The sequence below is a fragment of the Triplophysa dalaica genome, chromosome 6 (assembly GCF_015846415.1).
Source record: "Triplophysa dalaica isolate WHDGS20190420 chromosome 6, ASM1584641v1, whole genome shotgun sequence".
Lineage (NCBI taxonomy): Eukaryota > Metazoa > Chordata > Actinopteri > Cypriniformes > Nemacheilidae > Triplophysa > Triplophysa dalaica.
This window is the reverse complement of record NC_079547.1, coordinates 375,016-402,500: the sequence shown is the minus strand read 5'-3', so window position 1 is coordinate 402,500 and position 27,485 is coordinate 375,016. Positions and strand designations below refer to the sequence as shown.

General features: G+C 42.8%; 4 protein-coding genes across 7 annotated transcripts in view; 3 read left to right on the top strand and 1 right to left on the bottom strand.

Annotated features, from left to right (window-relative positions):
• Positions 1-12,828, top strand: part of LOC130424221 (voltage-dependent calcium channel gamma-2 subunit-like) — a 17,887-nt gene extending 5,059 nt beyond the window's left edge. The window contains exons 2-4 of the mRNA XM_056749689.1: positions 6,398-6,481; positions 11,205-11,345; positions 11,452-12,828. Coding sequence (XP_056605667.1) covers positions 6,398-6,481; positions 11,205-11,345; positions 11,452-11,975 — 749 coding nt within the window. The 3' untranslated portion in view covers positions 11,976-12,828. The remainder of the gene's footprint in view (positions 1-6,397; positions 6,482-11,204; positions 11,346-11,451) is intronic.
• A 378-nt stretch (positions 12,829-13,206) lies between these two features.
• Positions 13,207-14,978, bottom strand: ift27 (intraflagellar transport 27 homolog (Chlamydomonas)). The gene is made up of 7 exons (XM_056751282.1): positions 14,824-14,978; positions 14,621-14,700; positions 14,265-14,324; positions 14,111-14,170; positions 13,898-14,015; positions 13,567-13,676; positions 13,207-13,451 (listed from the first exon to the last, which is right to left on the bottom strand). Exons 1-7 carry the CDS (start codon positions 14,855-14,857, stop codon positions 13,353-13,355), a joined length of 561 nt encoding a protein of 186 aa, XP_056607260.1. The 5' UTR covers positions 14,858-14,978; the 3' UTR covers positions 13,207-13,352.
• A 100-nt stretch (positions 14,979-15,078) lies between these two features.
• On the top strand, positions 15,079-20,171 carry LOC130425178 (synaptogyrin-1-like). Of its 4 annotated transcripts, none has more exons than XM_056751279.1 (5): positions 15,079-15,162; positions 15,649-15,822; positions 17,925-18,162; positions 18,233-18,378; positions 19,158-20,171. In XM_056751279.1, exons 2-5 carry the CDS (start codon positions 15,709-15,711, stop codon positions 19,380-19,382), a joined length of 723 nt encoding a protein of 240 aa, XP_056607257.1. In that variant the 5' UTR covers positions 15,079-15,162; positions 15,649-15,708; the 3' UTR covers positions 19,383-20,171. The 4 variants fall into 4 exon arrangements, with proteins under 4 accessions (XP_056607257.1, XP_056607256.1, XP_056607258.1 ...); XM_056751278.1 differs by having other exon boundaries at positions 15,119-15,162; positions 15,480-15,822; XM_056751280.1 differs by lacking the exon at positions 15,079-15,162 and having other exon boundaries at positions 15,223-15,822; positions 19,224-20,171.
• Positions 20,172-21,617: 1,446 nt separating this feature from the next.
• tab1 (TGF-beta activated kinase 1/MAP3K7 binding protein 1) lies at positions 21,618-26,518 on the top strand. Its single transcript, XM_056751553.1, has 11 exons — positions 21,618-21,781; positions 22,522-22,652; positions 22,827-22,977; positions 23,567-23,653; positions 23,731-23,860; positions 24,012-24,128; positions 24,437-24,548; positions 24,620-24,764; positions 24,884-25,097; positions 25,366-25,519; positions 25,739-26,518. Exons 1-11 carry the CDS (start codon positions 21,749-21,751, stop codon positions 25,959-25,961), a joined length of 1,497 nt encoding a protein of 498 aa, XP_056607531.1. The 5' UTR covers positions 21,618-21,748; the 3' UTR covers positions 25,962-26,518.
• Positions 26,519-27,485: the final 967 nt, after the last annotated feature.

Genomic DNA, 27,485 nt, shown 5'->3' with positions numbered 1-27,485 from the left:
CGGTGAGACAGATGATGAGGTGAGACAGATGATGTGGTGAGACAGATGATGAGGTGAGACATATAATGCGGTGAGACAGATGATGCGGTGAGACAGATGATGCGGTGAGACAGATGATGCGGTGAGACAGAGAAGTGAGACAGATGATGAGGTGAGACAGATGATGCAGTGAGACAGATGATGCAGTGAGACAGATGATGCGGTGAGACAGATGATGCGGTGAGACAGAGAAGTGAGACAGATGATGCAGTGAGACAGAGAAGTGAGACAGATGATGAGGTGAGACAGATGATGAGACAGATGATGCGGTGAGACAGATGATGAGACAGATTATGCGGTGAGACAGATGATGCGGTGAGACCGATGATGAAGTGAGACAGATGATGCGGTGAGACAGATGATCCGGTGAGACAGATGATGTGGTGAGACAGAGAAGTGAGAGAGATGATGCAGTGAGACAGATGATGAAGTGAGACAGATGATGCGGTGAGACAGATGATGCGGTGAGACAGATGATGAAGTGAGACAGATGATGCAGTGAGACAGATGATGAAGTGAGACAGAAGATGCGGTGAGACAGATGATGCGGTGAGACAGATGATGAAGTGAGACAGAAGGATGATGCGGTGAGACAGATGATGGGGTGAGGAGACAGAAGGATGATGCGGTGAGACAGATGATGCGGTGAGGAGACAGATGATGCGGTGAGACAGATGATGCGGTGAGGAGACAGATGATGCGGTGAGACAAATGATGAAGTGAGACAGATGATGCAGTGAGACAGATGATGAAGTGAGACAGAAGATGCGGTGAGACAGATGATGCGGTGAGACAGATGATGAAGTGAGACAGAAGATGCGGTGAGACAGATGATGCGGTGAGACAGATGATGAGGTGAGACCGATGATGCGGTGAGACAGAGAAGTGAGACAGATGATGCAGTGAGACAGATGATGCAGTGAGACAGATGATGCAGTGAGACAGATGATGCGGTGAGACCGATGATGCGGTGAGACCGATGATGTGGTGAGACAGAGAAGTGAGAGAGATGATGCAGTGAGACAGATGATGAAGTGAGACAGATGATGCGGTGAGACAGATGATGAAGTGAGACAGATGATGCGGTGAGACAGATGATCCGGTGAGACAGATGATGTGGTGAGACAGAGAAGTGAGAGAGATGATGCAGTGAGACAGATGATGAAGTGAGACAGATGATGCGGTGAGACAGATGATGAGGTGAGACAGATGATGCGGTGTGACCGATGATGAAGTGAGACAGATGATGCGGTGAGACAGATGATGCGGTGAGACAGATGATGCGGTGAGACAGATGATGCGGTGAGACAGATGATGCGGTGAGACAGATGATGCGGTGAGACAGATGATGCGGTGAGACAGAGAAGTGAGACAGATGATGCGGTGAGACAGATGATGCAGTGAGACAGATGATGCAGTGAGACAGATGATGCAGTGAGACAGATGATGCAGTGAGACAGATGATGCGGTGAGACAGAGAAGTGAGACAGATGATGCAGTGAGACAGATGATGCAGAGAGACAGATGATGAAGTGAGACAGATGATGCGGTGAGACAGATGATGAGGTGAGACAGATGATGCGGTGAGACAGATGATGCGGTGAGACAGATGATGCGGTGAGACAGATGATGCGGTGAGACCAATGATGAAGTGAGACAGATGATGCGGTGAGACAGATGATCCGGTGAGACAGATGATGCGGTGAGACAGAGAAGTGAGACAGATGATGCAGTGAGACAGATGATGCAGTGAGACAGATGATGCGGTGAGACAGATGATGAGGTGAGACAGATGATGTGGTGAGACAGATGATGAGGTGAGACATATAATGCGGTGAGACAGATGATGCGGTGAGACAGATGATGCGGTGAGACAGATGATGCGGTGAGACAGAGAAGTGAGACAGATGATGAGGTGAGACAGATGATGCAGTGAGACAGATGATGCAGTGAGAAAGATGATGCGGTGAGACAGATGATGCGGTGAGACAGAGAAGTGAGACAGATGATGCAGTGAGACAGAGAAGTGAGACAGATGATGAGGTGAGACAGATGATGAGACAGATGATGCGGTGAGACAGATGATGAGACAGATTATGCGGTGAGACAGATGATGCGGTGAGACCGATGATGAAGTGAGACAGATGATGCGGTGAGACAGATGATCCGGTGAGACAGATGATGTGGTGAGACAGAGAAGTGAGAGAGATGATGCAGTGAGACAGATGATGAAGTGAGACAGATGATGCGGTGAGACAGATGATGCGGTGAGACAGATGATGAAGTGAGACAGATGATGCAGTGAGACAGATGATGAAGTGAGACAGAAGATGCGGTGAGACAGATGATGCGGTGAGACAGATGATGAAGTGAGACAGAAGGATGATGCGGTGAGACAGATGATGGGGTGAGGAGACAGAAGGATGATGCGGTGAGACAGATGATGCGGTGAGGAGACAGATGATGCGGTGAGACAGATGATGCGGTGAGGAGACAGATGATGCGGTGAGACAAATGATGAAGTGAGACAGATGATGCAGTGAGACAGATGATGAAGTGAGACAGAAGATGCGGTGAGACAGATGATGCGGTGAGACAGATGATGAAGTGAGACAGAAGATGCGGTGAGACAGATGATGCGGTGAGACAGATGATGAGGTGAGACCGATGATGCGGTGAGACAGAGAAGTGAGACAGATGATGCAGTGAGACAGATGATGCAGTGAGACAGATGATGCAGTGAGACAGATGATGCGGTGAGACCGATGATGCGGTGAGACCGATGATGTGGTGAGACAGAGAAGTGAGAGAGATGATGCAGTGAGACAGATGATGAAGTGAGACAGATGATGCGGTGAGACAGATGATGAAGTGAGACAGATGATGCGGTGAGACAGATGATCCGGTGAGACAGATGATGTGGTGAGACAGAGAAGTGAGAGAGATGATGCAGTGAGACAGATGATGAAGTGAGACAGATGATGCGGTGAGACAGATGATGAGGTGAGACAGATGATGCGGTGTGACCGATGATGAAGTGAGACAGATGATGCGGTGAGACAGATGATGCGGTGAGACAGATGATGCGGTGAGACAGATGATGCGGTGAGACAGATGATGCGGTGAGACAGATGATGCGGTGAGACAGATGATGCGGTGAGGAGACAGATGATGCGGTGAGACAGATGATGCGGTGAGGAGACAGATGATGCGGTGAGACAGATGATGAAGTGAGACAGATGATGCAGTGAGACAGATGATGAAGTGAGACAGAAGATGCGGTGAGACAGATGATGCGGTGAGACAGATGATGAAGTGAGACAGATGATGCAGTGAGACAGATGATGAAGTGAGACAGAAGATGCGGTGAGACAGATGATGCGGTGAGACAGATGATGAAGTGAGACAGAAGATGCGGTGAGACAGATGATGCGGTGAGACAGATGATGAGGTGAGACCGATGATGCGGTGAGACAGAGAAGTGAGACAGATGATGCAGTGAGACAGATGATGCAGTGAGACAGATGATGCAGTGAGACAGATGATGCGGTGAGACCGATGATGCGGTGAGACCGATGATGCGGTGAGACCGATGATGCGGTGAGACAGATGATGAGGTGAGACCGATGATGCGGTGAGACAGATGATGAGGTGAGACCGATGATGCGGTGAGACAGATGATGAGGTGAGACCGATGATGCGGTGAGACAGATGATGAGGTGAGACAGATGATGCGGTGAGACAGATGATGAGGTGAGACCGATGATGCGGTGAGACAGATGATGCGGTGAGACAGATGATGAAGTGAGACAGAAGATGCGGTGAGACAGATGATGAAGTGAGACAGATGATGAGGTGAGACAGATGATGCGGTGAGACAGATGATGCGGTGAGACAGATGATGCGGTGAGACAGATGATGAGGTGAGACCGATGATGCGGTGAGACAGATGATGAGGTGAGACCGATGATGCGGTGAGACAGATGATGAGGTGAGACAGATGATGCAGTGAGACAGATGATGAGGTGAGACAGATGATGCAGTGAGACAGATGATGAGGTGAGACCGATGATGCGGTGAGACAGATGATGAGGTGAGACAGATGATGCGGTGAGACAGATGATGCGGTGAGACAGATGATGCGGTGAGACAGATGATGAGGTGAGACCGATGATGCGGTGAGACCGATGATGCGGTGAGACAGATGATGAGGTGAGACCGATGATGCGGTGAGACAGATGATGAGGTGAGACCGATGATGCGGTGAGACAGATGATGAGGTGAGACAGATGATGCGGTGAGACAGATGATGCGGTGAGACAGATGATGAAGTGAGACAGAAGATGCGGTGAGACAGATGATGAAGTGAGACAGATGATGAGGTGAGACAGATGATGCGGTGAGACAGATGATGCGGTGAGACAGATGATGCGGTGAGACAGATGATGCGGTGAGACAGATGATGCGGTGAGACAGATGATGAAGTGAGACAGAAGATGCGGTGAGACAGATGATGAAGTGAGACAGATGATGAGGTGAGACAGATGATGCGGTGAGACAGATGATGCGGTGAGACAGATGATGCGGTGAGACAGATGATGAAGTGAGACAGAAGATGCGGTGAGACAGATGATGAAGTGAGACAGATGATGAGGTGAGACAGATGATGCGGTGAGACAGATGATGCGGTGAGACAGATGATGTGGTGAGACAGATGATGAGGTGAGACCGATGATGCGGTGAGACAGATGATGAGGTGAGACCGATGATGCGGTGAGACAGATGATGAGGTGAGACAGATGATGCAGTGAGACAGATGATGCAGTGAGACAGATGATGAGGTGAGACCGATGATGCGGTGAGACAGATGATGAGGTGAGACAGATGATGCGGTGAGACAGATGATGCGGTGAGACAGATGATGAGGTGAGACCGATGATGCGGTGAGACAGGTGATGTAGAGTAAGGTAATGCCACACAGACCAGTGTGCTGTAGGGCAGACAGACAGGTAGTGAGATGTTTACAGAATATTTTACACCTGCTGAAGGTGATGACAGTCTGCAGTGTAATCCGCCTGGCAGCACACACACACACACACACACACACAAACACATTCATGCACGTGTGTATCTGGAGCCAGTAAAGAGTTTGTGTGTGTGTGTGCGTGCGTGTGTGCGTGTGTTTGTGTCTGTATGTGTGTGCACTAAATATTCCATCTCAGACATCAGTGGAACGACTGAATTATCCTGTTAGTCACGGTTCTGATCACTTACACACACTTGCACGTGTGGAGAACACTGAATTATGTAACTCAGTTATGCAACATACATGCGTACAGCAGCAGACATTTGTGCAACACAAAGAGCAGAGGGAGCAGAAGTCCTGTTCTACAGAAGAGAGAATGAGGTCCAGACAAACACACATCAGCAACCATCTCAACCACTCCTGTTTCCATTCCCCCTCAGAACTCCTAATGATGATCAGTATATAAACAATCAATGTATTTTGAACTAGCACATACATGTGGTCATATATATAAATGTATAATGTTTTTCTTACTGATAGTGATTGGTTTCATTCATCAACAGTTCCATTATAACAGAGATAAAATGTCATTTCTCAAAAGCAAATAATTGGCTAATAAACAATTTTTCAAGCACAATAAATGTACTGTGATTTACAGACAGAAAAGATTGTGAAGATCTTGTCATACAGAAGCATGCATGATGTCATACAGACAAGGTCACACATCCCATAATGCATCTGAGTTCTGTCACAAAGGTTTTGTTGAGTTCTGTACGAACATCTTCACTGTTAGAAGCAGATGGATTTGACATTACTGGTGTTAAATCAGGTGGATTTGGGTCAGTTTGTGTGATTGGTTTGATCAGGAAATCTGTGATGTGACACACAATACTTGAAGAATCACAGGTCACTCCGAGGATTGTGGGAAACATCAATTTCATCCACCAGTCATGTGAACACAAACACTGTGTCAATTTATTCTGATCAGAATCTTAGATTCTTCAAAAATCTTTAAATTTCCGTGCCATGAAGTAAACGTTCAGATGTGAATCACATTTAAAACAAGTTTGATTGGCAGCAGAGATGTGTTGAAAAATAACTTTTCCTCCCGTTTCTCTTTCTCCTACTCTTCTTATTTTATGTCTTTAATTCTGATGTTTACTGCCAAATAAAGTGTCATATTAATATCAAGTGAAATACATGTTAAGGCGATAGAGTCTGCAGATTCCACATAACTGTCAATGACCTCAGAGCTCACAGTCGACGTGTGGTTGAAGGATTCTACACTAACACCTCACTGTCTGTCTGTCTGTCTGTCTGTCTGTTTCTCAGGTAATTTTAAAGGCATGTGTAAACAGATCGATCACTTTCCTGAAGATGCAGATTATGAAGCTGATGCATCCGAGTATTTCCTACGTAAGTCAAACATGTGTGTGTGTTCTTTATCAACTGATCATGTGATGATGTGTGTGTGTGTGTGTGTGTGTGTGTGTGTGTGTGTGTGTGTGTTTTATCAACTGAACATGTAATGATGTGTGTGTGTGTGTGTGTGTTTTATCAACTGATCATGTGATGATGTGTGTGTGTGTGTGTGTGTGTGTGTGTTTTATCAACTGAATATGTAATGATGTGTGTGTCTGTGTGTGTGTGTTTTATCAACTGAACATGTAATGATGTGTGTGTGTGTGTGTGTGTGTGTGTTTTATCAACTGATCATGTGATGATGTGTGTGTGTGTGTGTTTTATCAACTGAATATGTAATGATGTGTGTGTGTGTTTTATCAACTGAACATGTAATGATGTGTGTGTGTGTGTGTGTGTGTGTGTGTGTGTGTTTTATCAACTGAATATGTAATGATGTGTGTGTGTGTGTGTGTGTGTTTTATCAACTGAACATGTAATGATGTGTGTGCGTGTGTGTGTGTGTGTGTGTTTTATCAACTGATCATGTGATGATGTGTGTGTGTGTGTGTGTGTGTGTGTTTTATCAACTGAACATGTAATGATGTGTGTGCGTGTGTGTGTGTGTGTGTTTTATCAACTGAATATGTAATGATGTGTGTGTGTGTGTGTGTGTGTTTTATCAACTGAACATCTAATGATGTGTGTGCGTGTGTGTGTGTGTGTGTTTTATCAACTGAATATGTAATGATGTGTGTGTGTGTGTGTGTGCTTTATCAACTGAACATGTAATGATGTGTGTGCGTGTGTGTGTGTGTTTTATCAACTGAACATGTTATGATGTGTGTGTGTGTGTGTGTGTGTGTTTTATCAACTGAACATGTAATGATGTGTGTGTGTGTGTGTGTTTTATCAACTGATCATGTGATGATGTGTGTGTGTGTGTGTGTGTGTGTGTTTTATCAACTGAATATGTAATGATGTGTGTGTCTGTGTGTGTGTGTTTTATCAACTGAACATGTAATGATGTGTGTGTGTGTGTGTGTGTGTGTGTGTGTGTGTGTTTTATCAACTGATCATGTGATGATGTGTGTGTGTGTGTGTTTTATCAACTGAATATGTAATGATGTGTGTGTGTGTTTTATCAACTGAACATGTAATGATGTGTGTGTGTGTGTGTGTGTGTGTGTGTGTGTGTGTGTTTTATCAACTGAATATGTAATGATGTGTGTGTGTGTGTGTGTGCTTTATCAACTGAACATGTAATGATGTGTGTGTGTGTGTGTGTGTGTGTGTTTTATCAACTGATCATGTGATGATGTGTGTGTGTGTGTGTGTGTGTGTGTTTTATCAACTGAACATGTTATGATGTGTGTGTGTGTGTTTTATCAACTGAACATGTTATGATGTGTGTGTGTGTGTTTAATCAACTGAACATGTTATGATGTGTGTGTGTGTGTGTGTGTGTGTGTGTGTGTGTGTGTGTGTGTGTGTGTGTGTGTGTGTTTTATCAACTGATCATGTGATGATGTGTGTGTGTGTGTGTTTAATCAACTGAACATGTTATGATGTGTGTGTGTGTGTGTGTGTTTAATCAACTGATCATGTGATGATGTGTGTGTGTGTGTGTGTGTTTAATCAACTGAACATGTAATGATGTGTGTGTGTGTGTGTGTGTGTGTGTGTGTGTGTTTTATCAACCGAATATGTAATGATGTGTGTGTGTGTTTTATCAACTGATCATGTGATGATGTGTGTGTGTGTGTGTGTGTGCTTTATCAACTGAACATGTAATGATGTGTGTGTGTGTGTTTTATCAACTGAACATGTAATGATGTGTGTGTGTGTGTGTGTGTGTGTGTTTTATCAACTGATCATGTGATGATGTGTGTGTGTGTGTGTGTGTGTTTTATCAACTGAACATGTAATGATGTGTGTGTGTGTGTGTGTGTTCTTTATCAACTGATCATGTGATGATGTGTGTGTGTGTGTGTGTGTGTGTGTGTGTGTGTGTTTTATCAACTGAATATGTAATGATGTGTGTGTCTGTGTGTGTGTGTTTTATCAACTGAACATGTAATGATGTGTGTGTGTGTGTGTTTTATCAACTGATCATGTGATGATGTGTGTGTGTGTGTGTTTTATCAACTGAATATGTAATGATGTGTGTGTGTGTTTTATCAACTGAACATGTAATGATGTGTGTGTGTGTGTGTGTGTGTGTGTGTGTTTTATCAACTGAATATGTAATGATGTGTGTGTCTGTGTGTGTGTGTTTTATCAACTGAACATGTAATGATGTGTGTGCGTGTGTGTGTGTGTGTGTGTGTGTGTTTTATCAACTGAACATGTTATGATGTGTGTGTGTGTGTGTGTGTGTTTTATCAACTGAACATGTAATGATGTGTGTGTGTGTGTGTTTTATCAACTGATCATGTGATGATGTGTGTGTGTGTGTGTGTGTGTGTGTTTTATCAACTGAATATGTAATGATGTGTGTGTCTGTGTGTGTGTGTTTTATCAACTGAACATGTAATGATGTGTGTGTGTGTGTGTGTGTGTGTGTGTTTTATCAACTGATCATGTGATGATGTGTGTGTGTGTGTGTTTTATCAACTGAATATGTAATGATGTGTGTGTGTGTTTTATCAACTGAACATGTAATGATGTGTGTGTGTGTGTGTGTGTGTGTGTGTGTTTTATCAACTGAATATGTAATGATGTGTGTGTGTGTGTGTGTGCTTTATCAACTGAACATGTAATGATGTGTGTGCGTGTGTGTGTGTGTTTTATCAACTGAACATGTTATGATGTGTGTGTGTGTGTGTGTGTGTGTGTGTGTGTGTGTGTGTGTGTGTGTTTTATCAACTGAACATGTAATGATGTGTGTGTGTGTGTGTGTGTGTTTTATCAACTGAACATGTTATGATGTGTGTGTGTGTGTGTGTGTTTAATCAACTGAACATGTTATGATGTGTGTGTGTGTGTGTGTTTTATCAACTGATCATGTGATGATGTGTGTGTGTGTGTGTGTGTGTGTGTGTGTGTGTGTGTGTGTGTTTTATCAACTGAACATGTTATGATGTGTGTGTGTGTGTGTTTTATCAACTGAACATGTTATGATGTGTGTGTGTGTGTTTAATCAACTGAACATGTTATGATGTGTGTGTGTGTTTTATCAACTGAACATGTAATGATGTGTGTGTGTGTGTGTGTGTGTGTGTGTGTGTGTGTGTGTCTGTTTTATCAACTGAACATGTAATGATGTGTGTGTGTGTGTGTGTGTGTGTGTGTGTGTGTCTGTTTTATCAACTGAACATGTAATGATGTGTGTGTGTGTGTGTGTGTGTGTGTGTTTTATCAACTGAACATGTTATGATGTGTGTGTGTGTGTGTGTGTGTGTGTGTGTGTGTGTGTGTGTGTGTGTGTGTGTGTGTGTGTGTTTTATCAACTGATCATGTGATGATGTGTGTGTGTGTGTGTTTAATGAACTGAACATGTTATGATGTGTGTGTGTGTGTGTGTTTAATCAACTGATCATGTGATGATGTGTGTGTGTGTGTGTTTTATCAACCGAATATGTAATGATGTGTGTGTGTGTTTTATCAACTGATCATGTGATGATGTGTGTGTGTGTGTGTGCTTTATCAACTGAACATGTAATGATGTGTGTGTGTGTGTGTGTGTGTGTGTGTGTGTTTTATCAACTGAACATGTTATGATGTGTGTGTGTGTGTTTTATCAACTGAACATGTAATGATGTGTGTGTGTGTGTGTGTTTTATCAACTGAACATGTAATGATGTGTGTGTGTGTTTTATCAACTGAACATGTTATGATGTGTGTGTGCTGAGATCTGTGTTTAATTAGGTCACTCATTACTATAAATATTTCACTGCAGTTTATTTGGGTCAAAACTCGTATACCCTCTGCTCACATTATTAAACGGTATGTAAGGACACACACATTGTTTTACTATCTAATGAGAGCATGTACCATAGAAATTTGTATAAAGCTGATCACTATATAAAACACACACACAAACACATGTCTGGGTTATTATCTCTGTGGGGACAGTCCATAGGGGTAAGGATTTTTATACTGTACAAACTGTATATTTTATCCCCTTAAACTAAAGATCATAGAAAATGTTTAGCAGTTTTAGATTTTTCAAAAAATATTGTTCTGTACAAGCTTTTTTGCCCATGAGGACCTCAATTTTGGTCCCCACGAGTCATTGTGTAGGCAGGTTTAGGTCCAAACCAGGCGATAAAAACAAGGTCACTCACACACAATGAGAGAAGATTAACAGATCAAGACAGATGTTGTTTAAGGATCAGAGTGATGTCATATCACTGCACTAAAAACAGTGACCTCATAGTGTGATGTCACTAGAAAGAGATGATTTGGAAGCATGGAGCTGCATGTTCAGTAAGAGCAGCAATCTGATCAGGATAAGTGCTCATACAGACAGGACACAAACACAGTTATTAGAGATGAGATCTGTGTGTGTGTGTGTGTGTGTGTGTGTGTAATGACTGATCTAGTGTGATGATAAGAGAGAGGAGATGAAGAACAGATGCTAGTAAATCACGATGAAGGATTCTGTTTCTGAAGTTTCTGTCTGTTAGTGGAATCAGCATTTTAACAGGAACATAAACTGCTGAGCATAGGCATCTGGAGTGAGTTTAGAGCAGACCATGAGAGAGATATGAAGTGTGTGTGTGTGTGTGTGCAGGTGCGGTTCGGGCCTCCAGTATATTTCCCATCCTCAGTGTCATCCTCCTGTTTATGGGAGGTCTCTGTGTCGCCGCCAGCGAGTTCTACCAGTCTCATCACAACATCATCCTGAGCGCTGGGATCTTCTTTGTTTCTGCAGGTGAGCACATCGACACGAACAGGTCAATCGTCAAAGACCTCTCAGAACTTCAGAGTTCTTCTCACATGCTGAATAACCGATCAAATGTCTCTCTCTCTGTCTTCAGGTCTGAGTAACATCATCGGAATAATCGTGTACATATCAGCAAACGCGGGCGACCCGTCCAAGAGCGATTCTAAAAAGAACAGCTACTCGTACGGTTGGAGTTTTTATTTTGGCGCTCTGTCCTTCATCATGGCCGAGATGGTAGGCGTCCTCGCCGTTCACATGTTCATCGACCGTCATCGTGAGGTACGTGTGACTCGGGTGCGAACGGGGCTCGGAGACTACCTCCAGGGGTCGGCCATCGCACGGATCCCCAGCTATCGCTACAGGTATCGCCGTCGTTCGCGCTCCTCCAGCCGGTCGACGGACCCGTCACGCTCACGGGAGGCCTCGCCGGAGGGCTTCGGGGCGTTACCCTCCACCGATATTTCCATGTACGCGCTCGGCCGCGGGGGCGATACGCTGAAGGCACCGCACGGATCGCCACCCACATACAACTCAGAAAGAGACCCAAACTTCCTGCAGGTTCACAACTGCGTCCAGAAAGACTCGAAGGATGCCAACCGACGCACCACACCTGTATGAGCGCCCCTGCTGGTGGGGAGGAGATCTGACCAAACAAAGCGAGCAAGCGGAGTAAAAACGCTCTCTGGGATATTTCTAACACTAACGATAACAAGTTTACATGTTGAAGTCCAAAAAAAGAAAAGTGAAAATGCATGATTTTCTAATCTTCCATAAACTAACACGTTTTTAAGCCATGTGTGCAGAGTTGTGACGCCGAACAGAGAGCGAGAGATATAGAAATGAAGACAGGGAGAGTCCTCAGCTTGAGGTTTGGATTGAGTTGGTGGTCTATCTTTCTCCCTCTCTTTTCATTTCATTTTGCACATTAATACTGTGACTCTTGTGGCCGCTGTGAGCCCAGGGAACATAAAAATGCCCACAAACTGGCCACACTTGAACCATCATTATATATATACATATAAATGTATTACATGATAAATGATAAATAAACATCTATAAATATAAGAACTGTTAATTAACCTCAAATAGACTTCTTGATTCAAAAGAGAAAAAGAGCAGAAGTCAATAAAGTCATGATGGAAATCAGAAAGCGCACGTTTATTCAGTTGTTCAGTCTCATCACATCAGTTGTGTGTGCGTTTCTGTCTGAAGCAGCAGTAAATCTGTTTGTGGATCAGTCTGATGTCCAGTGTCATGGTGAAGATTGAGAGGAGCTCTAATGCCCTCTGCTGACCATAAGAAGAGCACACGCTGTGTTTGTGTGCAGGTCTGAAGGCTGAGAGCCAGGTCAAGACAAGGGCCGAATAACGGCTTCAATGTTACTGCGGTTGGAGAAAAGTCACGGTTTTAAAACCACTAAAATATTCTGTTTAACCGTTCCCAAGATATGAGCTGTTTTTGTCTCATCGAAGACGGAAAGTGCAGGAATCCACCAGTTTTTTTATTTACGCTTAATTTGTTGTTTGCTCATCTGCATTTAATGTATTTATATATTTATGTGTGCATGTAAGTTTAATGACAAGAAATGCATTTTAAAAAGATAGGGAAGGGGTGCCATGCTTTCAAAAAGTGTGGAACCACTGATTCGACCTGACACATACTGAACATGTTTACTGCTGTTCCAAATATTTTTGTGTTGCTGAAAAATGTGTTGGATGTTTTTACACATCTCATTTAAAAGACCATACTGTGTTATTGTGGCTTAAGGTTTTCATACCGTCAAAATCTCATACTGGCCCATGTCTAGACCCAACAAGATTTAAAACACATAAAAGAGGGAAACAGAATATCTGTGTTATCACAAACATGTTCTTTATTAAACATATCAGCATGAAATTACAACCGAACATAAGCGTCTGATCACTCTTTCACTGTTATAAAAACACGGCTTGACACTGATATGTACAAAACATTCCTGAATGAGATCAGACGAGGTTAGAGGACATTCTTGATGGTCTGTATCTGATCCTGATAGAGGCTGTGAAACATCTGCGCCAAACTTAGGAACGGAGCTTCAAACTGTCCGATTTCTTTCTGTCAGACATAAAAAAGAGAGGTTCAGATGAAACTCTCTCTCTCTCTCACACACACACACACACACACACGTACAATTCAGAGATGACTGACAGATGAAGATGAATTTACTCACTGCCGATGTCTCGTGATACTGAAACCCGTGAGTTTGAGCCCACGTCTGAGCTTCAGCGCTGTCCACCTCTCTTCTGAATGACAGGTCACATTTATTACCCACCAGCACACCTGCCGACATCACACAAATACACACTCACACTTTAAACTACATTACTGTAAAATGGCTAATATTGAGTTTCAATAAATATAAAATATTGAACTCTCACAGTTTTTAGAGTGAAAGTGACATTTCATCAGTCAACAGTTTATAATTCAACCCCATAAGAGAGTTTCCAACAGGTTTAACCTGTGTGTGTGTGTGTGTGTGTGTGTGTGTGTGTCACACTCACCTGGTACCTGCAGCCCATTACAGTGAGATCGGACTCTCTCCACCCAGTGACTACAGCTGGTGAATGAGGCCTCGCTGGTAATGTCAAAAACCACACACATCACAGATGGTTGACCCCACTAACACACACAGACATCACAAAACACACGTCAGGTTGTCACAGGGACGTTTCATTTTATAGTCACACGTGTTAAACTATTGAAACTTCACTCACCACATTCTCACAGGCGTCTGCAAACAGCTCTCGTCCGGGAGAATCATAGATAAAAAACTCCTGACAGAGAAAAAAACTACAGAACTGTACAGCACTGTCAGACAGACAACTTCTGTGTGTGTGTGTATGTGTGTGTGTGTGTGTGTGTGTGTACCACACTATCACTGGACTCTGGAACAGACACTGATTTCTCCAGCAGCTCCACACCAGCAGTCTAAACACACAACAACACCACAGAGTCACATTAAACATACAGAAGTCATGACACACTACATGTTTAATCACATGTTTTACTTACACAACACACGTCTGTTTGCTACACGAGCTCTGAAGATAATGTCAAGAGGTCGCAGACAAACAGAAGTACACACGGCATCACTACTCTACCCATCATTCATTGCAAACTATTGTGACAGCTGACCTCACTGGACAGAACGCAGGGTATGATGGGATACCGCGCACAACAGTGTGTTTGTGTGTGTCGATGTTGTCGTGTTCGGATGCTCTTACCATGTTGTAATTCTTCTGAAACACAGCTCCATCACTTCTGAACATGTGACAGATTGAACTCTTCCCTACTGCAGCGTCACCTGAACGAACACACGCGCACGCGCACACACACACACACACACACACATATTTATCTGCGGTTCTTCACGCAAATACAGAACGAAATGCGAAATATGCAGAACTCGGTGAAACGGTCGTCTTACCCACGACAACACATCTCGCTCTTAACTTCACCATGACACGCCACAGAATACCGATTAAAGCATTAAAATCTGCACTTTAAAATGATTATTTACGAGTGATTCTTCTCCTTTACGCCTCGGCAACCAAAAGCCCCAAGCGTTGCTTAGTAACTGAAGTCAAGCTTTTCTATTGGTCTAACCGTCTATATTAGCCAATGCGATTGGCTGAGGGGGATGAACGTAAAACTGCGTCACTCTTACGTTCAAGTCAGTGTACTTACACTCACCGCTAGAAGTCGCGCTTCTCACACAATGCAGTGGTTCATTACCCGTTACTGTGGGAATGTTAATTAGCAATGGGTAAGTTAGTTACTAATCAGAGACTAGTTAAAATCACTGTAATAGACATTAAAGAGTCTCACTTTACTAAGAGAATTAGACAAATACAAAACTATGTATATGTCTTCAGTGAGTATTGATATAAGTGAGGAAACCTGTTGCCTCACTTCAAAAATTTCACAATTTGCACCTTTACATGAGTGTGACGTTAGTTTAGAGGCCGTCATTCACGCCAAACCTTTTCCATTTTGTGTGTAAATGTCGTCCAAAACACATCATTTAACGCGTTTTTTTGTATTTGTTTGTTTGCACCTTTTCCCTGTGCACCCACTATCGAGGCTCCGGTCGCTACGGACACGCGCTTAGAAAGAAGCGAAGCAGGTGCCTGCACGCGCTCTCCTCCTCTCCAGAACGCGCTCGGTTGCGACAGTCAGTGGGAGAGATTCACGCGCACAGAGAGACAGATCGCGTCATTTTGAGATAAATAAAGCGCTTGATTGTTGTTAGAGAGATCAAGAGAACCGGCAGCGGGCAGAGGGAGGCTGACAGACACGGGAGCGCGCGCTGATGGATGAGATGCAGCAGGGAATCGGCGCGTACGGCGCGGGCAGAGCCGGCGGAGCATTCGACCTGCTCACGTTCATCCAGCAGCCGCACACCGGCCTCAGGCTCGTGTCGTGGGTACGTATCGAGGTTACGGTTCGGCATGTGATGCTCTGACACCTCAGACTGTTTACATCTTTCATAATCTCTCTCTCTCTCTCTCTCTCTCTCTCTCTATCTGCGTGCGTGCGTGTGTATGTGTATTGGTGATAGTTGACTCTGTTACATGGTGACGATCTGACAATGACAAACAACAATCTTTAAGACGCATTTAAAAGTGAGAATGCATTTAAAGTGGAACATTTAGCGCATGGAAATACGTGTAAATGGTTTAAGGTAATTCAGTCTCACTCTTCAGCTTTCATTGGTTGTTCTGTGGAACACTTTATTTGAAATTAGACTATAAACTGATTCAAATCTTTTGTCTTCAGTTCCACAGATACACTATGGTAATGATTGTGTATTAGGCATGAGCCGTATACCGGTTCCAAGGTATTCCGAGGTTTGAAAGAGTCACCACTAACATATGTGATACCGTTTCTTAGGTATGAGCTGTGTTTACACAAAACTACATCATTAAGTCATGTAATGCCATGTTTGACGAATAGGCCTAATATTTGGGCTGTGACAAAAATCATTTCTTTGAAAGAGTATTATCATTTTAAGGCTTAAACCATACCGTCAAAATCTCATACAGGCCATGCCTATTGTGTATGTTGGCCGTTATTTGGAGCCCACTTACCAAATGCACAACATTGTACAAAAAAGTCAACCACATCTAAGTTTCACATGAAGCATCTAATGTATTGATGTTTAGGTTTGGGGTCTAGACAAAGATCAAGCAGAGCAGTGGAAACTCAGACCAGAGTGAATATACAGTAGTTGCTCAGTAGTGTTCTTCAGAGATGTTGATTGATTTTCTCCTGCTGTCTGAATCTCTACAGAGTTGCCTAGATGATGACATGAAGGACAGAGAAGCTTTCAGTTCAAACATTTGATGGAAGGTTTTATCAATGATTCTTAAATCATGTGGCTTGTTATATAGACGTGTGATATTGAGTGATCAGACAACAGGTGAAAGATCCCAATAACACTGAAAGAGGAACCTGAATGACATCCGCAGAGCAGATCACAGGCTGCGTCACACGGCACACACTGGATGTCAAGTCCAGTCTTTAGTACTGAAGTCTTTCAGACGATGTGGTTGATATGTCGTTTCTCTATGTTGGTTGCTATGGTAATTACGTAAGCATCAGCAGTACGGGTCTTCAGCGGCTGTGACTTCATGAAATAAATGTAATGTGACACACAGTTGTAGAGAATTGTGTGTCCATCCAGTAAGCGTCTGCCAAATGAATAAATGTGATGTCACTGTGTGTGTTTTGTTTCACGTTGCAATGTAACATTTCAAAGCACACACAGATGTTTCTGCCTGACTGATTCGCCACCCACTACACCCTTATATGCACATATAGCATCATATAGCTTCATGGCCGCTAGTTTTGAACACTTTCTTCAGAATGTGTAAAAAATAGTTGTAAAAACACAAAGTCCTGCTCATATCTGGCTAGGAGAGTCTTTGGCCGAATATGTTCATCACAACCCTGATCAGAAATACTCTCTGACAGACTGTTTGTGTAGATTTGTTCATGATTGATTTGTGAAAATGTGTTCTTGTGTTCAGAAACAGCTGGACAGAATGCTTTAAAAGAACAACACACATCGTACAGGCAAAGATCTGTTTCTTGTGTGCAATGACCAGCGATAACAAATAGTACAGAGAGAGTGTAAAGAGTAATATTCCTCTGATAGTCTACCTGTCCTCTCTGATCACACACACACATAGATCAGAGACTCATTCATCACTTTCACTCGTCCTTATGTTGTGCATCAGAAGCTGAAAGATGAACTTTCACTGTATGAACGCTTCACATGTTTGAAAAAGGGGAAGTGTTTTCTGCTTGGTCTGTAACACCTGTGTGTTTCTGTCTTCTGTCAGTTTATTTTTCTGCATCGTGCTGCTCGAGCGAAGTCTTTACGAAAGATGTTTGAAAAACTCACATCCTAAGAATTACAAATGTGTGATCCGAGTTGACTGTAAAACACTGTATGAAGACAAAAAGAACCACGTCACTAAACGCTTTAACGTTGAAGCTTTTGATCTTTGTGTCTTCATTCAGCTTTTTTCACTGGTGATCTTCGGCTGCGTGTCTAATGAGGGCTACATCAACAGACCTGATGAAGTCAAGGAGTTCTGCATCTTCAATCGCAATCAGAACGCCTGTAACTATGCGGTGGGCATGGGCTCGCTGGCCTTTCTCAGCAGCATGCTCTTCCTGGCCTTAGACGTGTATTTCCCTCAGATCAGCAGTGTTAAAGACCGCAAGAAAGCCGTGCTAGCAGACGTGGGCGCGTCAGGTAGACAGGACTTCACTCACATTCTGTACTGAGAGGTTTACAGATGACCTGACGTGTCTCTCTGTTTCAGCGTTCTGGGCCTTCATGTGGTTCGTGGGCTTTTGTCTTCTGGCCAATCAGTGGCAGGTGTCTAAACCAGACAACAACCCACTGCAGGAAGGTGGAGACGCGGCGCGAGCGGCCATCGCCTTCTCCTTCTTCTCCATCTTCACCTGGGTCTGTACCGGATGTTATTTCTTTGGTTTTTCCGAATCTGGCCCAAGGAAAGCTTTTCTCTTCCTGGAGGCGATGTGATTGTGGTATCAAGCGTTTGTGTGTGTGTGTGTGTTTCAGGGTGCCCTCACGCTCCTCTCTTTAGGGAGATTGAAGCGTGTGTGTTTTGAAGAGGAGTATGAGCAGCTTTTTACCCATCAGCCCCCTGAGCTCCCACACACACATGCAAACATGTCTGTGTGAGTGTGTCACTTAAACACAAATTCACCCGTTCATACAGAGGTCATGAAGAAACGACGGTCTGGTGAGAGTTTCAAACTCTGAACATATTGACAAGAAGACATCAAATGTTCATTTACTATTAAATGTTTTGAAGAATCACATCAGTTCTCCGTCTGAACATTCAGGGATTTTACCTGCAGGTGATATTAAAGTACATGATTTTTCAGCAGTGCATTCTGGGATTGTCTCTCTGTGATGTTTGCTGTAACATGTAAATGAGATCTGCTTCATGATTAAAAGTCTTAACTTTTATTTTCTGTATGCTAACTATTAAATTATTTTCTCTCTCACCTCCAAACCATCACGATCTTCCTCACATCTGTTTACAATCTCTCATTGTTTCATTTCTTCTTTCGTTAAAATCACATTTCTGGGTTTATTTGAATGGTTTGATTCCATAAATCAATCTTTTCCCTTTTTTAAACACAAACCACCTTAATCTCCATCCCTTCATCCGCACCCCTCCTTCCTTACATTCTGCTCTCTGATTGGCCGAGCAGGCCGGGCAGGCCTTCCTAGCGTTTCAGAGGTATAAATTGGGGGCCGACTCTGCCCTTTTCTCCCAGGACTACACCGACCCGAGTGAAGACGCCGCCGCCACTGTTCCGTACAGCTCTTACAGCGCTGGAGATGATCTGGAGAGTCCGGGAGGAACTGGATCTTACCAACAAAGCAATGAGGGCGTGTATGACGGGTCAGCAGGGTACCAGCGGCAGGAGTACTGAACCGGTGTGAGGGGTCACAGGGTAGAAGAGCATCAGTTTCACAAACAACACATGTTATTGACTGCATTTAAAATTTGATTGAAAGACAAACTCTGGCGCAAACTCATGGCGCCGTTCAAGTCTTCACTGTATTGTGTAAATGCACGACGTTGACGTAGTTTGAGTTTTGTTGAGAAAGGAGATAGAGATGTGTGGTGACAGCTGAGTGACAGAATTAGTGAAGAATCAAACACACTAATCCATTATTTACTTCACTGTAAACAGTGTTAAACCCAAAATGTGCTTCATCTACATCGGGTTCAAGACACAAATCATGGTCCTCTTTGTTTCATGATTGTACCATCATTTGTATAAAAGAAGAAATGAAACTACATGTTACTGTAATAGAATACATGTGCAAATACTGTAGAGTAATTCCCCAGAAAAGTCCACAGTGAAGTGTTGCTGTTTGTGTAGAGAGATGTTTCTCATGTGATCTTCAGCTCCAGAGCATGATGAACATCACATTTATCCATCTGAACCAAACATGTCTTAAAGATCTAAATGACATACACAAATAAACACCACCTCTCTCTCTCGCTCTCTCTCTCTCTCTCTCTCTCTGTCTGTAGCTGTGTTTTTAATGGATCTTTGAGCAGTTTTTGAGTAATTTTACTCTTCTGAAGTTCAGACACTAAAGACACATCAATATCTGCCAGTACCTGCTGTATGTAAAACTTCTTCTTTGTATATAACCTCTTTGATCTATATAAATGTTCAGAAATAAAAATAAAGGTTTTATGTTTGGCATTATATGTCTTTAAAATGGTTTCTGTGTTGTCCGGTGAAATTATTATTTAAAATAAAAAATCAATAAGACAAGGCGTGTGGTCTTCAGCTCTATTAGCTCTATAGTTTGTGAAACTGTGTTATTTATGCCTACTTAAGAAAATTGACGAGCCTTTAATCATGTAATGATTTTTAATCATACCACAGAACACACTACTGTAATGCTGTACAGAAACAGTGATATTTAAACACACACACAATCTAAATCATGGTTGATCATCACTAAATCAGAATCAGATGAGATACATTTGTCGCTACCCGATCCGTCCCGGAAACACGATTTGTTCCGCGCATGCGCGAAAGTGCGTCTACTTCCGGTAATTACCATTTTCACGACAGTCGACTCGATGCGTTCTAATTGGCGCCACTTCCTGTTATCTTAGATGTTTTACGACAGTCTGTTAGTGGCGATGTTGGAGAGTACAAAAATGGTTTACAGCGCTATGGATTCGTTTGTGTTTTATGAACGACTTCAGAAATTTCTCTTAAAAGGAGAGATTCCTGACTGTCCTTCAGAGCGTCGTTAGGTTGAGTGAGTGGGTGGGTGGGGTTTGGGTTGTTGTTTGGAATAACCAAATGTGTAAATAAATGTAATAAATACATAAATAACTTTTTCTGTGTGTTTCTTAAATGCAGACATTTGTTAAAATATTAGAAAAGTAAGGTCAATGCCCTGTTCCTTAATCTGCAAGTTAAGTAAATGAATAGATGTTTGATTGTGTGACTGAGAGAGGCTGGGTGGGAGGTTGAGATTTAGTGAATGACTAAAGAAAATAAGGAACAAATGTAAAAATAAATTGGATGAATTCTGAAAATCCTGCTTGTCAAGGGCAACCAAGGATTTCAATAATCTAATTAGGTTATCAATTTGTGCCACATATTAACCTTGACATATTTTGCCAAAAAAAGGTTTTAAGAGAATCACTAATAAACATATTCATTTTAAGTTTTATAGTTTTTCTATAAATAAAGAAGTATTTTTATATATAAAAATCAGTTTCTCACTCCTGACATATAATATTTTGTCATATCGTATTTTCTTGGAATCAAAAAATATAATAAAAAGAAACATAAAGATTATTAGAGAAAAACTTCTTTTCACTCTTTACAGGATTCCTTGTGTATCCCTCCGTACGTTTCACCAAACCATTATCATTTGTAATATGTTTGATGTCTTTTGATGTTAATTGCTCTTTTTTATACAGAGTTTATTTAAAAAAATATTTCCGGTATGGACAAACAACTTTTTTATTAAAACTGCCGTAAATTGTTTCGAACAGAAGTAGACGGAGTTTCACGCATGCGCGGAACAAATCGTGTTTGCCGTAAATTATTTCGGCCGGAAGTAGACGCACTTTCGCGCATGCGCGGAACAAATCGTGTTTCCGGGACGGATCGGGTAGCATTTACAGTCAAATTTCAAACAAATTAACTTCCATCCGTGAGGAGCGCAGATCTCACATGCATGTGTCGCCTGAACACAAGTGCGCATGCGTGCAGATGAGCTGCAGATCTGACGTCACGTACTTCCGCCCAACATGGCGGCGCAGCGCAGGAGTCTGATGCAGAGCGTAAGGAAGTGTTTTTCTCCTTTAATGATGAACTCCAATGAGTGAACATGTAGCCGAACTTTACCTGCAGACATCACACGCGCGTGTGTCTGTGTGATGTTCAGATTATTGTGTGTTTTTTCGGATCTAGAACTTGAACGAATGTCTGACTTCACGTAAACATGACATCTGCTGATTTTATATTTATTCCGCTTTGGCACTGCAGTGTACAGATCAGATCTGATCCCGAGGGTCATCCTCATCATCATCCTCTTGATCTGCTTCAAGTGTTTCATGAGATGATGATGATGATGATGGTGGTCCTTCAGGAGCAGCGTTTGACACACGGATGACACTAAACAAATACTAGAGATGTTGTAACCATGTGTTAGTGGATTGAATTAACATAACCATAGTTTCACTCCACATCCCATGATTTGGCTCCTGTTTCGAAACCAGTAGTGCTTTATAGTTAGCACGGGTTAACTAAAGTAGCCATGCTTTTATTTGTGGTAAATTATGTGTGAACATTGTGACCTTAAGTTTTCATGTTCATAAGATTTTTTACTTTCCATCAGTTAGAACAAACTAATGATCAAGCAGATCTACATGAGGAACATAGTCATGATTTAGAAGCTCTTTTGGTCGAGTTTTTGGTCTCGGAAGGAAAACATTTCATCCGCTTGAATCTGAATGAGTTGATAAATGAATGACACACAGTTGAGTCTGAAGGTTTGTATTGATGGAGTGACTGTTTTCAGCATCAGAGCTGGACCGACGATCTGCCTCTGTGTCAGCTGTGTGGTGTCGGCTCGGCTCTTAACTGTGTGTACGGACCTGATGGAAAAGGGACCCAGAGTCACTCGAATGAGGACGGACACTTCCGCTTCAGGTACAGTCATTCCAAACACAAATGATGTGGTATCTCAAGACTTTACTGCTCATGAATATTTCTCCTCAGAAGGACACTGTGTCAAGTAATACTCGACTCTGTGAAAATTATTTCGTTTGTTGTGATTTATTTTACAAGATGTTTCTTTAAAAGCTGTGTTTGTTTTCTCTGCAGTACCGAGTGCTGTTATCTGTACGGGGTTTTTGACGGGTTCGACGGCAGCAGGGTGGCAGATTTTGTGTGTCAGTGTTTGACAGCTGAACTCTTACTGGGGCAGCTGAACCCCAATCACACGGACGCAGACGTGAAGAGAGTCCTGACACAGGTACTGCTGTCTCGCAGCTCGAACACTCTTAAAGGAATAGTGCACATCAAAATCAAAATTGAGTTACATTTAACGTGACGCTCAATGCGTTTTAGGAACTCCCGACGACAGGTGATGTCTGAGAGATTTCCACGCCACCTCATAGACTTCACGGTTATAGTTGTTGTCAAGTTCCAGAAAAGTACTAAAGAGATTGGTCCATCATAGGTTCCATTGAATTTTGAAAAACAAACCAAAATAAAGACTTACATTTTTTATTTTGTCTATTAGGAGGCCTGAAAATCTCTCGGATGCCCCTAAAATATCTTTATTTGTGCTCCGAAGACACCGGGAGATCTCAAAACATGTTGAACGTCATGTGGGAGAGTAAAAAAGAACCCAGTTTTGATTTTGAGATGAACTTTTCCTTTAAGATTCATTATTTCATGACCCTTCACCACAACAGACTTTTTAGAAGTGACCAGCAAATATTCACCCGAACATAAAAGTCATTTGGAGACGTTGAAAGATTTCTGTACTTTAGAGATATTATCCCCTTCAATTTCAAGATGCGTTTATTTCACCCCTGCCCTTTCTTGTCTCTGTCAAGGCGTTTGATGTTGTAGAGAAGAGTTATTTTGAGACCATTGATGATGCTCTTGCAGAGAAGGCAAATCTTCAGACTCAACTTCCTGAGGTGACGACACACACGAGACTCACATCAGCACGTTCTGACGTTTTGCTCTCCTCATCATGAACATGTCTGTCTGTCAGGGCGCCTTTCTCTCGGCTCAGATACAGAAGATGTCAGAACGACTCAAGTCTTTAGAGCACGAGGTCTCTGGTGGAGCCACAGCTATAGTCGCTCTCATACTCAATAATAAACTCTACATCGCCAATGTAGGTGCGTACACACACACACACACACAATAACCCCGGCGGGTATTCTGACTGGAATTAAAGCATGAGAATCACTCGTATATGAATGCTTTTCTGAGTCTTTCATTGATTTTTAGAGTTGTAATGGTGTGTGTGTGTGTGTGTGTGTGTTTTAGGTACCAATCGGGCTCTTCTCTGTAAGACAACAGCTGATGGTCAGAACCAGGTCATCCAGATTGGCCGACCACACACAACAGACAATGATGATGAGCTGTCCAGGCTCACCCAACTGGGTCAGAACACATACACACACTTCTTGTTTATTATCTCTGTGGAGACAGTACATAGGAGTAATGAGTTGTATACTGTACAAACTGTATATTTTATCCCCTAACCTACGCTCTTAACCTAAATATCAAAGAAAACTTTTTGCATTATTAGATTTTCAAAAATGATTGTTCTGTACAATTTATAAGCTTTTGTGCCCGTGGGGACCTCAATTTTGATGTGCAATCAGGTTAAGGTCCCCTCCGGGATATATTAACAAGGCCACAAACACGCACAGCGGTTGTCGTGAAGTGTATCATCTGCTCTGTCTCAGGTCTTGATCCGGTCGGGTTGAGGCAGGTTGGACTGATCTCGGGTCAGAGCAGTACTCGCCGGATCGGAGACTACAAAGTCAAATTTAACTACACAGACATTGATGTGCTCAGGTGTGTTATACTGATTGAAGTTCAATCCAAGCGTTTGAGTTACTCTCCTCTAACTACATGTTGATATTCAGCGCAGCGAAGAATAAACCAATCATTGCCGAGCCTGAGATTCACGGCAGCCAATCGCTGGAGGGCGTGACGGGTTTCCTGCTGCTGATGTCAGAGGGGCTGATTAAAGCCCTCGAATCGGCTCATGGACCGGAGCAGGTCAACCAGGTGAGCGGATGAACACACCTGCGTTCAGCAGATTCATGAGTTTTCAAATAAATCAAATGCTTAAAGACCAATAAGAGTGTGCCACTGATGGACTGCATTTCCCATGCTTCCCCGCTCAGGAGATTGTTGCCATGGTAGCAGCAGAGTTGGCCCTGCAGAGCAGTCTGGAGGCGGCTGCGCAGTCGGTGGTGGAGCGAGTCAAACGGCTGCATCACGACGCATACGTGAGCGGCAGACATAGAGCTTCACACTGCGCACGACACGAGGACATGACGCTGCTCATTAGAATCATCAACTACCCGCTAGCAGAGGGATCTCTCACACCCACACAAGGTCCGTCTCCTCTGATCTCACATCAGCCTCGTGCAAATAAACTTCAAGGCCCATAATTCAGCATTTTTTTAATCCCTGCTAAACACAGCGTGATGATGACTGCTCAGCCTAAAATCCAAATTCCGTCATCATTTATTGTGATGTACAATTATGTGTTTGTAAGTCTGTACTGGAGTCTTTCTTCAGTGGAACATAAAAGGAGATATTTTTAGAAATGTTTTGTGCTTGACATTCTTCAAAATATCTTATATCATGTGTGCACGTGCAGGAGGACGGATCTACCCTGTATCTGTGCCGTACTCGAATCATCAGAGCACCAGTAAAACCAGTGTGACGCTGTCTCTGGTCATGCCATCACAGGGCACGCTGACAAACGGCTCCAACACGGCATCCACACTCAAGGAAGACACGCCCACTGCCAGGTAAACCACACCCCCTTCACATCCGCCTCATAACGTTTATATGTGTTTATAAACAGATGTTTAAACCACCGCCCCTTAACATAACTTTAGACTAATGACACCTCTGATTCCCCTGACCATAGACACCTTACTGCCCCTAAATGAACTTCCTTTCCCTACCTCTGACCCCGCCCCTCTTACTACCTCTCTGTCTGACCCCGCCCCTCTTCCTCCCCCCAGTCAAAGCCCCACAGCGACGCTGCAGTCCACCAACACGCACACACAGAGTTCCAGCTCCAGTTCTGGCGACGGCAGTTTGTTCCGTCAGAGAGGAAGTCAAGCATCTCAGCCCGATGAAACCGGACGCGTCCCGCCCTACGTTGAGTTCACACAGTTTTACCGGTTGTGGGGGACGGACCACAGCGACGGGCAGGGTCTGACCGCAGATCTAGGACCTCAGTGAGGAGACGCTCTGTAGGCCGAGCGGATGAGGAATCACAGCAGGGTCGTTGGGATTGAAGTTCTGTGGTCCTGATGGGATCCTGCACAGAATATTTTTTTAACCGTTACAGTTTGAATCCAGCACATGAGTTAAAATAAAAGAATTAAAGATTAGACTGACGAGTATCAAAGAGAAGAAAATCTCAATCAGACACTTCGAGCCGCTTCTTAACATCCGGCGCTAGGCGTGAATCTTCAAGACATTTGATGCTGGTTATTTTTCGTGTTCATTTCTTTTATTATTTCTCTGCACTTGTGTCTGTTTATTTCTGTGTTTAGGAAGTTTGACTGCAGGTTCTGTGAATGAATTCAGTTTTTGTTTGTCATGTGTGTGTCATGTCTGTGTACTTTTTCTTTCTAGTACCTTCTATAATAAAGAGTTGAGGCGGATCACATTCTTCATCATTATTGAGACCTCACCTCACATTTGGGCAATTCCAGCGTTATGGAAGTGACATTTTGTGTTATGGTTGTGAAATAAAAATGCTCAGAGAATGAATTTGATATGATCATATTGAACCATCTGTTTATATTTTACTGAGCCCTTGTTAGTCTAACCATCAACAAAAATTCAGTCAATGAAAAAAAAAATCAAAAAGAGGGAAATAAACATGCAAAAGGTGACAAAAGAAAGATGCGTTTTTTTGGGAGACGATGAAGAATTTCTGTGAAATAAAATTCACAATCCTAAAGAATGGAGAAGTGATGCCTCTTTATAGAACATCAAATAGTTACTTTATATTCATGTGTCCATTTATGAGGAATATGAAGCGTTATGGATGTGACAATCCTGAAAATGACTCTTATCTGACTATGAAAAATCATGCAGTAAAAATCTAACAAATGATTTTCAAATGTGAAGAGAGATCTCACATGAGTATCTGAAACACAAAATGTTCAAATCTGTGCTGTTTAGATTGTAAACACCGCTGGTAAAAAACTGATTTTTTTCGTGTTAAGGTTGATATTTTTCACGGAATGCCCACCTGTCTTTGATGACTGATGGGGTCTTGATTTAGCTGTTAGCATTAGCAGAGCCACACATCGCTGTGTGCTTAAAGCTCCATAACCTAAAAATAACTGAGACCGAGCTTTCCCTGCGGTTTATTTATAGGTTTTAGTTTTAAAACTAACGTTACTCAGAGCTGGTGACTGACATTCACGATACAGCACTGAAATGAATATCACGTGTTGTAAAACTGACCATTTGAATGTTATAAATCCGTCTTTTGACAGCTGAAAATAATCGTCTGGGGTTGAAATACAACAGCTATAAATCTGTGCCTCTGTTTGCTTAATGCGCGTGTCTGATGTGTGTGAGTGCGCGCTTTTCTACAGCACGCGCTTTCTCGACCTTGTCAAATGCCGCGATGTTTAACTGTCATTTCGTGTTACCTCACTTACGTACATAAGGGATTTATATATTTTATTGTTTGCTTTAATAATTTATAGGTGTCAATCTAATATATATGTAAGTGATCATATA